Genomic DNA, 12498 nt, shown 5'->3' on the forward strand with positions numbered 1-12498 from the left:
AGTCTCCCACATAAGAGTTGCATATAAAAGGAGACAAAAGAACTGTAGAAGCTAACTGATTAGAAATATTTAAAGGATATTTAATATCAAGGTACAATGATTGAAAAAAACTTTTCTGTATTTTTTAGGAATTATTAGGATCTGGAAATAAAACTGCCCTAATCAAGGTAATCAATGACATTCTACCTTTTTAAGTTTTAAAAAAGAAGTTTCATATCCACATGAGATGATTTATATTGTGCATATACAAAAGTATTTTATATGTGAGCTTGCTACACCAAGAGGCTACAGTGACACGTGTGACAATCGTTTCCTTGAAACTCTGCTAAAATATGCATTTGACCAAACAGAAGGCCTTCTGCAGCTAGGACAAGCAATCACATATTATACAGAATACTTAGAACCAAGATTCAGATCTTAATGAGACTTATTGAAAGGTTCTCTACCCCATGAGGCACCCCTTTAAAAATATGGTCTGAGTAGACATAAAAGATACACATTTAAACTGTGATGGTAAAATAACCAAAAAAAGAAAAATTATAGTTTAAAAAAAGAAACAATTCTTTGAAAAAACATACATAGAATAGTCAAACTATGAACACCTTTACACATTCACATCTGCACTAATGCATAGAAGTTCAAAACCTAAAAGGCATTTCTTCCCCATCCCTTCTCTGAAACTGATTCATAGAGGTCACTGTGTGAAGAACTTACTTCAATCCTGATTGTAAATATCATGAAATTATTTTCTACATAGATAGCAAATTGTTTTATAGATAGGATTGCAAGTATACATCATCTAGGGATTACCCAGTAAACCACAAATATTTTATCCATTCCCCTAAGATACAGATAACATATGGTTGTGGTACATCCCAGGCAGATGTCATTTAAAGCACGCAAGGGGAGGTGCTAGCAAAAAAATACTCATTTGCCAAAGTAACAGGTTAACCCTTCCAATATGATGTACCACAACCACACATGAGAAAAGTCAAGAACTTATTTTATTTTATTTTAAAATAAACATTGAAGATCCCCCATTTCCCACCACCCTACAAAACTTTTGAATGTGGAATGTTCAACAGCCTATCCATTTTGGTAGGTTACAAAACCAGCAAAAACTCCAGTTGTCTAATGATGAATGTTTGAGAATAGTTTTGTTTTTAAATAGCTGAGCACCTACTGAAAAAATTCCTGGGCTAAATGCTGAAAATAAAATTTAATTTCTGCACAGAAAACACCATTAACTTAGTAGCCTTTGCTTAAAGGTGGGCTTAATTCTCCATGAAGTCAGAATGAGATAATAAGCAGCATTAAGTTCATAGGCACACAGAACTAGTGCTCAAACTGCTAGCACAAATTCCAACAGAGTACATAAGGCTAAGTCACTACTCAAGTGTCCATTTCCATCAAATTTAGAGACTCTCCCTATGCATCTAAGGGAAGGAATTATCACTTTGAATATAAATGCCTCCAGGAGAAAAGGAGAATTCAGGTAAGGTTAAATTAGACAAAAGATAGTAAGTGCAAGTACTAGAGAAATGTTGCTGGAGATAACCATAAAATTTGTGACACTAACGTGGTATGGGGGTGAATCACATAAGCTGCTAGCTGTTGAACACCAGTGTTTCAAGATACAACTTTTATAAACATGTTTTATTTGTTTTGCTTATACCATCAGAACTGAAACTACCGTCTGTGATTTCCCTGAAACAGGGAAATCAATCTAAAACACATACTGGTGCCTTTCAAAAGATAGCAATTGAAAAGGGTGGTAGCAGCAGGCATTTGGTATCTTTTCCTTTTAAAAAAAAGCTTTCAAGCTGAAGGAAAAACATGTGACCAAGAGTGTTATGATTATCCACTAGAGATTTCATCAGTACCTGTACCAATTTAGGTGACAATACAGCAAAATCCAAAGATTAGTGACAGACAATGTACATGTCATAAGGAATGATAGTACCAATCCTTACAAAAGTCATTGTCTCAAAAAAACTGTTAAGTGTTCAAAAAGGTATCTAAATATTTCACATTAAGTACAGAAGCGGCCATCCAGATTACATCCCATATTTGTTGCATATTTTTCAAAAAGTGCCAATCAAAGCCTAATTTTGCATCTTGGCTTTGTCTTATACAGTATCAGCTGTTAAAAAGCATTTTACATGTGTTTTTAACCACAGTTGTTTGGCCAGATGAACAGTGCTGTGTCAAAGCTGGTAGCCAGCCTTATAGGTGTGATTAGGACCCATGCATAATTTGGTATGCATCTGAACGTTCAGTGCTCCAATTTGACTGGAAAAGCTGTGAAATGTAGTTGTTCTGCCAAACCACACTCCACTCCTTTCATCTTCCTTTCTAGGGAAATATTTTAGTTTGTCAGTTACCATTGAATAACTCAAGGGCTGATTTGTAGATTTTATCCAATGTCGAAAAAGTCAATCTTGCCTTTATCAAGCCACTTCAAATAACTATGGAGATTATTATCACCCTGTAAAGTATATTGTTTTACTCCTAAGCAAGGGTGAGGAATCTGAGTATCATGTGCAAGGCTCAAGATGACGCTTAGGACAGAACATGCAGAGTAAAAATAGTTTCCTTCCATATCCAGGTAATAGAAAGCTGACAATTGTAGTCCTGTCTTTATGGGATGAAAACAGTCCCTTTACAATAAGTTTCCTGAAAGGGAGAACAAATAGATAATAACTCTTCTGGTAACATATTATGGTACACTGGCCAGTGTGTTTTTGGCGATTAAACATAATCCTGTGAATCAGATTAATTCACTTGCTGAGTGTTCATTTGCGGCATCCCTCTGTTGGGTCTTGGGGGCCCTCCACGACCTAGAAGACAAAAATGGCATTTGATTTTTCTTTCAAATATTATTTGTTTTGCCTTCAAGCAGATTTTCATCTGAAGTCAAGAAGCATGTGGGCATCCTGTCACCACATTATTAGGCTTAAGAGGTCAATTCTTCAGTGTTCAAGTTTCCCCTGTCCTGGAAGTTGTCATGCGCAAATTTGCTCATGTTCTCTTAGCTAAAAGAAGAGTAGAGCTAATGGAGTATTCCACCAGTACTCATTCATTCATTCATTCAACAAGTATTTATTGAGTGCCTACTATGTGCCAGGCACCGTCATCAAGCGTTGGGAATAGATACAGCAGAGAAGACAGACAAGGTACCTGCTCTCATGGAGCTTACATTCTAGTGTACACTCTAGCTTACATTTCAGTAGTAAGTAACATCATACTATCAAAATTAATAAAAGCACCAGAATGAAAACAGACCTTATTACCTAAACTGTTAAAAAGAAACTACATAACATTCAAAATTGTATAATGACTTTTAACAGATAAAATAACTTTTCGCATGCTGTTAAAACAGATTTTTAGCTATCAGTTTGAACTCAACTTTCATCGAATACGCTACAAAGTGGGAAAGAAGAACATAACCCACATTCACATGCAAATATCCTTTGATATTTCTAGTCAAGTCAGTAATTCCCAAGTGATCCATTAATTTTTAGAAAAATGTTACCTTTTTCCTGGCCAGTTTCTACTAGCATTCAAATCAAAGTACTTTGTAATTCCTCCTTAACACACATTTTATACATGTTATGGCCAATAGAGGAAACCTATTTGATGTTTAACCTCCCTCAAATCAGAGAACCATTTAGAATTTCAGACTACATGAAATGCTAGCTCTAATTGTTAAATAGGTTAACTTCCTGACAGAATGGGAAGTAGTTTTCCCATAGTAAAAGAAAAACAAAAAACTCTCCAAACCTGTCATTTTTTTTAGTTCAATAAGTTAGGAATTTGGGGGTTTTGTTTAAGTCAGAAATAACTTGATATTTATATACTAATAGAGGTCCAAAAGGCATTGCAAATTCCATTAGTTCTATTACTTCTAAATGGTTCTCTAAATGTTAACTATGGCTTATCCGGCCATTAAAGGGTGTCTGGCCTTAAAATATGATAGGCATGTTTCCAAAAAATGAAAATAATAAATTTATATAAATGTTCAATCTCATTCCAAAAATGTCTTACAAAAATGTTTCAGTAAGTACTTCCTAAAAACATTTAGCAGGTTTTAGGACCTGAAAAATAATTTTCAGTTGGAAAAACACTTTTTCTGAGGAAGAGAATATGTTCTAGTTTTCAAGACAGTTTATATAGTAACAGGGAAAGTCATTCAAAAATTAAAATTTGGGTCCAAGATTAAGTTTTAGAAACAGAGCACTTCATTTAATCCCTAGCAACAAGTCTGGAAAGGATAAATGTATTCCTAACATGCAGACTATGAACAGCTCTTCCAAGGCCAGAACAGAAGCTCCACTTAGGAGCTAGGATCACCACCACAAAATATTACCTCGTGGGGCTCCCCGTGGTCCACTCTGCCCAGAGCCTCGCTTGAAATTCTGCTGATATCCATCCTAAAAGACAAGCTAGTTAGTATTGAAAAGGTACTTTTTTAAAAATGCTTACCCATCTATTCTTTCAGTCTAACACTCAATACAGAATTCTTCCTTAATCTTTTAGACACTTCAGTGTATCATGGCTACACCTTATTCTGTAATTGTTGTACTTCTATTCTCAAGAACATTCAGTGAAATATATTTCTCTGCTCTTGGAAATCACTGTCTTTAACAGGCTTTACTAAAGGAGTACTTATGTTATGAGTGCTAAAAGCTTTTGTTTCAACAAAGTGTCTTGGACACCACAAAGTTAATGCCAAATTAGTTACTTAGGTTCATTAAGCAACTACACTAAGTCACTTTCATTGGTATACTTAGTTCAGGTTTACACTTTAGAACTGCTTTACCTACCCGTTGATAGCCAGAGTAATCCCGGGGAGCACTGAACTGAGACTGTGTATAACCACTGTTTGGAGTGTTAGAGAATGAAGGGCGGTAACCATCATATCCTCCTAAAATTTAGGACAAGAAAAGAAATAATTTTCTTATCTTCACAAGGAATTTTTACTTTTATTAATGAAGATGGGAAGAACTAGAAAATTGTAAGCTAGGCTAATCAAATTAATTTCCAATTTCCTATCTTGATCCAATCTGTTTATAAATTTCTATAAGTACTAACGGCCCCTCAGAAGATAAACTTTTAACCCATCTATGCATGTAAACACACATCTATACAAACATAATAAACAATCCCCATAAGTTTTGGTAATGTGGAAAATACTTATCCTCCAGGAGACAGTGGTAGACATTAATTTGACATAACCAAATGAACAAAAATTCCATGATTTGTTATTTAAATAACAAATTATACCAAATACACAAATTATACCAATTGTATCAAAATATATACATTTAGTTTAAATTGTACATAAGAGGCTAATACAGATACATCCTTTCAAAAAACTGTGATAATATTTTACAAATCAAAAACTAATTTGAACTAGTAAAAGGTCATAGAACTTCCTTTTTAAATTTTTTTTTACCTCTGAATCCGTTGGCAGGGCCCCGGTATCCATTCATCAAGCCTCTAGCACCACGGGAGCCTCCACGAGACACACCACGACTATTGTAATAGGGCTGATTGCTACGTGGAAATCCAGTGTTCTGCTGAGGAGGCTGCTGGTGGTTACCAGTCACTTGATGGGACTGGTCCGGGGAACCATGGTAAGTGCCAACCACTGTAATTTAAAAAAGAAAGAAAAGGGTATATATATACACAGCTCATTACTGTTTGTTCTCCCATGCACTTTCTAGTTTAAGTGTCTTACACAGTCTCCTTGAAGTTTAATCCTTAAATAAATGTGCATACAACGATAAGGAAAACTAAACATGAATAAAGTCTCTTACCTTTCTCCTACCCTTAGACTAAGCTAATGGGGGTAAAATTCTCCAACCACAATTCCAAACCTTTGAAAGCAGGGTGCATGATTGATTCTTCCAAACAAATTATTTGAAAGGCTATATTAACATCTTCTGAAAGGCATCTACTTTTTAGCACAAGAGACCCAAAATAACTCAAAAGATTTACTCTTAGTACATTACCATATTTTGTACCATGTAATTACTTATTTTCATTATAAAGCTCCTTAGTGGTAGAAATTTTCTTATTTTAAATATCCTTTGGTACTTAGTAAAACATACAAAACCACTCTCTCATATTTAAGGAGCTATATGGTAGAATATGTCATCAATTACATAGTTTAATCAGCAGAGGCCTTCAATTTATAGCCCTTAATGCCAAATTCCATTTCAAAGTATTTAAAATGGCAAGTACAGCCAATTTAGAAAACAATCACATGGTACTCACATTGGCACTCAACCCACTTGAAGCTAAGGTTCTAGAACATACACACTAACATATATACAAGCTCCATCCACAATGGAGAGAGTTCTAGAATCTAGAAATTTTCAAAAATTAACTACTACTGAACAATGTATATAATTCAAAGAGGAGAAAAAAATAGGGTGCTAAAAGTACCTCTGGGAGGTGAGAAAGGCAACAGAACAAAGGAAAGCCCACACACTAACAACAAGGTCAAAGGTGCTGGCCAACCCAAATCTCCTCTTTTGGGGCAGAGAGAAAAGCAGCTGTATGACTCTTAAAAATCTTTACTTGACCTATTTTTACATCCTTAAGAAACTCCAAATACATTAATAGTTGTTAGAATCCTATTTTAGATGAAAGCACTAGGGAATACCTAAGGAAAAGAGAGAGCCATGGCTCCTCTTGAATTACTTAATAAACCAACTACATCAGTGTCATCTTTTTATACAGATTGCCTTTTATTATATTCCCAAAATTTAAAATTATAAGTGAATTACAAATACACATAACATTTGCCATGTAAAATGGTTCATTTGTATCCATGTACAAAGTATCCAAAAGAACTGAATTTTAGAATCACTTTTTATCAATAACAGCTTGTAATCTTGATCAAATCTTACTGTAAGAAATTCATAGCAAGGGTGAGTGCAGTGGCTCACGCTGGCAATCCCAGCACTTTGGGAGACCAAGGTCAGCACTTTGGGAGACCAAGGTGAGCGTAGACTGCTTGAGCTCAGGAGTTTGAGACCAGCTGGGCAACACAGTGAGACCCCATCTCCACAACAACAACAACAAAAATACAAAAACTCAGCTAGGCATGGTGGTGCATGCCTGTGGTCCCAGCTACTTGGGAGGCTGAAGTGGGAGGATGGCTTAAGCCTGGAAGGCAGAGGTTGTAGTGAGTCGAGATGGTACCACTGTACTCCAGCCTGGGAGACAAGAGCCAGACTCTGTCTCAAAAAAGGAAAGGAAGAAGGAAAGAAAGAAAGGAAGCAACTCACAGCAACAACTTAAGTGTGATCTTTATTTAATTTTTACTTTTAAGACAAGGTCTAGCTCTCTCACTCAGTGTTGCTGTTGGAGTTCAGTCAAATAATCATGGCTCACTGCAACCTTGAACTCCTGGGCTTAAGTGATCCTCCAGCCTCAGCCTCCTGAGGAGCTCCGACTACAGGCATTCACCACCTCACCCTGCTAATTTCTGTATTTACTTTATAGAGGTGGGGCTCTCACTATGTTGCCCAGGTTGGTCTCAAACTTCTGGTCTTAAGCGGGCCTCCCAAAGAGCTGGGATTACTGGCGTGAGCCACCACACCCAGTCTTCATTTTATTTTAAAATACCCACATTCCTACTTAAATTTTGGTAAAGTATAAACGTGTAGGCCATTTTAAAAAGCCAAAGATTCTTTTGTCATGTTGTTCCTGATTAGACACTAATTCAAATTAAAACACAATTTCTAGAATGATGGGACATACTGAAATGATTTGTTCAACAAATATCAGGCCAGGCATGGTGGCTCACGCCTGTAATCCCTGCACTTTGGAAGGCTGAGGCAGGTAGATCACCTGAGGCCTGAGGCAGGAGGCCAAGGCAGGAGAATCGCTTGAACCCAAGCGATTGAACCCAAGATGCAGAGGTTGCAGTGAGCCGAGATCGTGTCATGGCACTGGACAATGGCCCACAATGTATACATGTTATTTCATCATGAACACCTGGCCTCAAGCAATCCTCCCACCTCAGCCTCAAATGTAGCTGGGATTATAGGTGCCAGCCATGAAGCCTGCCCACAATGTACACACATTTCAACACATCATGCCGTATATGATAAATACACATATATATAGTTTCTATTTCTCAATTAAAAATAAATAAATGAACTTTTAAAAACAAAAATAGAAAAGCAATCCATGTACTTATCAGTGGGAGAAAGTTTTCGGCAAGAACTTGGAAAGGAAGTATGAAGGCCCTGAGATTAAAAGAGAACTTGTTGTGTGTGTGACTGGTGTGAGTGTAATCCTAGCACTTTGGGAGGCCGAAGCAGGCAGATCACTTAAGCCCAAACCGGGAGTTCGAGACCAGCCTGGACAATATGGTGAAATCCTGTCTCTACCAAGAATACAAACATACAAAAATAAAAAAAATAAAATAAATAAAAATTTAGCCAGGCATGGTGGCACATGCCTGTGGTACCAGCTACTTGGGAGACTGAGGTAGGAGGATCCCTTGAACCCGGAGGCAGAGGTTACAGTGAGCCATGGTGATCGCACCACTAGTTTTTATCATTCAGAAGCTGAGCGTAGTATAACTGGTAACTTCTATCAGAGTACGGAAAATTTGAACTTCATATTAGAGATACTGAATACTACAGGACATGTAAGAATTTACTACTGAAAAATCTAATGCTGATCCAAGTTTACCAAGAAATTGAATGATTAGAAAATTGTACAACTTTTCAAAATTGGGCTGACAAAATCAAAGTATTAACTCCTCTGATTGCTGGTTTGTTGTGGGATTCCAATTAAATTCCGAGGAATTAAAGAACCAAAGACCTAAAGAAGACATTAAAAGACCTAGAAGACTTAAAACCATCTGGCTGGGTATGGTGGCTTATGCCTATAATCCCAATGCGTTGAAAGGCAGAGGTGGGAGGACTGCTGGAGGCCCTGAATTTGAGAAAACCCTGCAGTCCCAGCTACTTGTGGGGCTGAGACAGGAAGATCACTTGAGCCCCCGAGTTAAAGGGTCCAGTACATGATTACACCGCTGCACTCCAGCCTGGTCAACAGAGACCCAATTTCTTAAAAAAAATCTAAAGTATCTCTATCGAGCTAGACAAGGTAGTTTATGCCCATAATCCCACCACTCTGGGAGACAGAGGCAGTAAGTTCGCTCAAGGCCAGGAATTGGAGACCAGCCTGGCATCATAGTAAGCTCCTGGAGACCCTGTCTCTACAAAAAAATAAATAAATAAAATTAGCCAGGTGTGGTGGTAAGCACCTGTAGTCCTAACTACTCAGGAGGCTGAGGGAGAAGGATCATTGAGCCCAGGAGTTTGAGGCTGCAGTGAGTTATGCTAGCATCACTGCACTCCAGTCTGGGCAACAAAGTGAGAACCTGTCTCAAATAAATGTCTCTGTCTACATTACTATTGTGACAGGTATGGTAACTAGCCAAATTATGACCTTACTTGACAAAATAGATTATGTTTCAACCCAGTCCACGAAATGCAGCCACCATGAGTTTTTTCTTAACTTTGTCTAACTGACTCAATGCCAGATATCATGCTAAAAGCCTTCAGTCAATTAACAATTAAAAGTATAGTTTATCACCAGGCGCAATGGCTCACGCCTTTAATTCCAGCACTTTGGGAGGCCGAGGTGGGCAGATCACGTGAGCTCAGAAGTTTGAGGCAAGCCTGGGCAACATGGTGAAACCCCAACTCTACCAAAAATACAAAAAATTAGCTGGGCGTGGTGGCACATGCGTGTATTCCCAAGCTACTTGGGAGGCTAAGGTAGGGAGGATTGCTTGTGCCCAGGAGTCAGAGGTTGCAGTGAGCCGAGATCACAGCACTGCACTCCAGCCTGGGTGACAGAGTGAGACCCCATCTCAACAAAAAAAAAAAAAAAAAAAAAAGTATAGTTTATGGTAATTCAAGTAACAAATTTAATTCCATATAAATTATACAATGCAATAGGGATATTATATAAGTTCAGTGACAAAAGGAAAATGGGTATAAAGCCTCCAAAACTTGCACATAATTCACATATCAAAGTACAGATTCAATTTAACTCATGATCTGAAATGAAAAATTTATATGGTTTACTACTAAAACAGAAACTCTTGACACCACCACTCTGAAGTCTAAACTGTCCTAACACTGTCAATAACTGTGCTGGAAAGCAAGGAGCCAATGAGGTGACACTGGATTTCGTACCTGTTTGAAGCTGTTCTTGCTGAAGCTCTGTTTGTTCTACTTGGTGAGGCTGACTAGAAAAGCTCTGGTTATAACTGGCCTGGTACTGATTTTGCTGTTTTAAAGTTTCTGGTTCATTAACAGGAGGAACTGGGGCATTCATATTGAACACCTGTTAGTAAATAAAGTAAATGATTAGTTCATCCTTTTATTCTCTGCTTTATAACATGGCCAAACTCAATGGTGGTTTTACCTCAGACATAAATAAAGACATCACAGAAGTCTCAAACACAAAAACATCACACACACACACACACACACACACACACACACAAAAATCTCTCCAAGTGCTTCACTATGGAAAAAGACATATATATTGTATAGTACTTAAAGGGGAGTATAGCATGCTGTGAAATGGAAGTAGGGAATTAAAAAAAATAAAAAGACATACAATCAGCAGCCTTGGAAACACTTTTACATATATGAGAAATCTTTTTAAAAGACAAACTCTGGCTGGGCACAGTGGCTCACGTAATTCCAGCACTTTGGGAGGCTGAGGCAGGCAGATCATCTGAAGCCAAAAGTTCAAGACCAGCCTGACCAACATGGTGAAACCCCATCTCTACTAAAAACACAAAAATTAGCTGGGCATGGTGGCTTATGCCTGTAGTGCCAGCTATTCCAGAGGCTGAGGCATGAGAATCGCTTGAACCCAGGAGGTAGATATTGCAGTGAGGTGAGATCACGCCACTACACTCCAGCCTGGGCGACAGAGCAAGACTTTGTCTCAAAATATAAATAAATAAATAAATAAGAAAATCTCCTGATGCAGTATCACTTACAGAAATTTATTCTATGAACTTTAACAAGGTTGAATGTTTTTTTCATTTTTATTGACATTTTAATCAAGTTAAATATTTTAATATTTAATCTTATGAACTTTCCTCTGAGCACTGATTTAGCTGAACCCCACAGATTACAGTATTATTATTATTTTCTAGAAATTCTCTAAAGGTGCTTGCTCAAGAATCAAGGTAAAGCATTAACATCTGAAACTTAAAAATACTTCAGTAAAATAAAAGATTAAGCAAACAGGGCAACTATTAAATCTAGGTAATGATTATGTGGATGTTATATTAGTCTATTTCTCTGAATGTGTAAACTTTTGGTTAACGAAATCAAAAGGGTAAAACTACAAATTAAGATGATGCAGGAACATCACTCATAAGGCTAAAATTTATCTCTAGAATATCCATTAATATCAGTTAATCTCTGGAATAATCAGTTTATGTTCAATTAAATATACCCTACAGTTACGAAAGATGCAGACTCAAGCACAGTTAAATGAAGACCTTTAAAAAAGAAAAGAAAATCTACCATGATTCACATTACACACTAGGCAATTAATGTTAATTTGCTTACCGTTTGCATGGATTGGAATGGAGCTGCATTTACATTGATTCCACTGCTATGCAAAGGTTTGCTCGTCCCAGCCTGAAATACTTGAGGCTGAGACGCAGCAGGAAGGGATGATGATGCTGTAGTCTGGTCTGTATTTAAAGAGATTGTTGCCTAAACACAAAGTGAATACATGCACTTTAGAGGTAAACTAAACTTAGCCAAACAAAAAGTGAATAGATGTACTAAAGTGGTAAATTAATCTCAAACTTATGTGTATTAACAAACTCAAATATTTCATGAAAGCAAAGTAGGTCCAAAAAGAAGAAGAATGTTATTAATGGTAATGTACCTCTGTCCAATTCATGAGTAAGTGCCTCATCAAATGTATGTGGCCTGGTAACAGAACTTGCCTGAATCTGATCAATTGGTTCCTTCTGTGGTCGTTGCTCTGTAGCATGAGAAGGCTGGTACAAGGGCTGAGATGCTGTGTACCCCTCACTTGTGGATGATACCAAAGGAACCTAGACATAAGTAAAGAAATAAAAGCTTTTTCCTGCTTACAAAACTGACTGTTAAAAAAACAAGTTACCTGTAACACACATAAGGCTAAGAAAGGCTAAGAAACAGATACAACTGCTAAAAAAGGGAGAAATTAATACTATCATCTTTTTAAATCTGTATAAAACCTAAAAATTGCAAAAAACATATACATTTTTGAAGCTTGATGTTAAATAAACCCAAGTCTCGTTATAAAGACCCTCTACAAGTACTTCTAAGATGGAGAAATCTGCACTAAATTTTAGAATTATGTCTAAACTATGTCTTCTGAAATTCTCAGTTCTAAATTTAAAAAGTTTATTTCATTATAATACATTATTTA

At 37.0% G+C, this 12498-nt stretch overlaps 1 protein-coding gene across 2 annotated transcripts in view; it reads right to left on the reverse strand.

Annotated features, from left to right (window-relative positions):
• Nucleotides 1–219: 219 nt before the first annotated feature.
• CAPRIN1 (cell cycle associated protein 1) overlaps nt 220–12498 on the reverse strand; it is a 49188-nt gene continuing 36909 nt past the window's right edge. For both annotated transcript variants that reach the window (XM_025356823.1, XM_025356824.1), the window contains exons 13-19: nt 12029–12139; nt 11640–11789; nt 10239–10389; nt 5459–5653; nt 4827–4927; nt 4370–4433; nt 220–2840 (exon numbers count right to left, since the gene is read on the reverse strand). In XM_025356823.1, the coding sequence (XP_025212608.1) occupies nt 2776–2840; nt 4370–4433; nt 4827–4927; nt 5459–5653; nt 10239–10389; nt 11640–11789; nt 12029–12139 (837 nt within the window). In that variant the 3' untranslated portion in view covers nt 220–2775. The remainder of the gene's footprint in view (nt 2841–4369; nt 4434–4826; nt 4928–5458; nt 5654–10238; nt 10390–11639; nt 11790–12028; nt 12140–12498) is intronic.

Source organism: Theropithecus gelada, chromosome 14 (assembly GCF_003255815.1).
Source record: "Theropithecus gelada isolate Dixy chromosome 14, Tgel_1.0, whole genome shotgun sequence".
Taxonomy (NCBI): domain Eukaryota; kingdom Metazoa; phylum Chordata; class Mammalia; order Primates; family Cercopithecidae; genus Theropithecus; species Theropithecus gelada.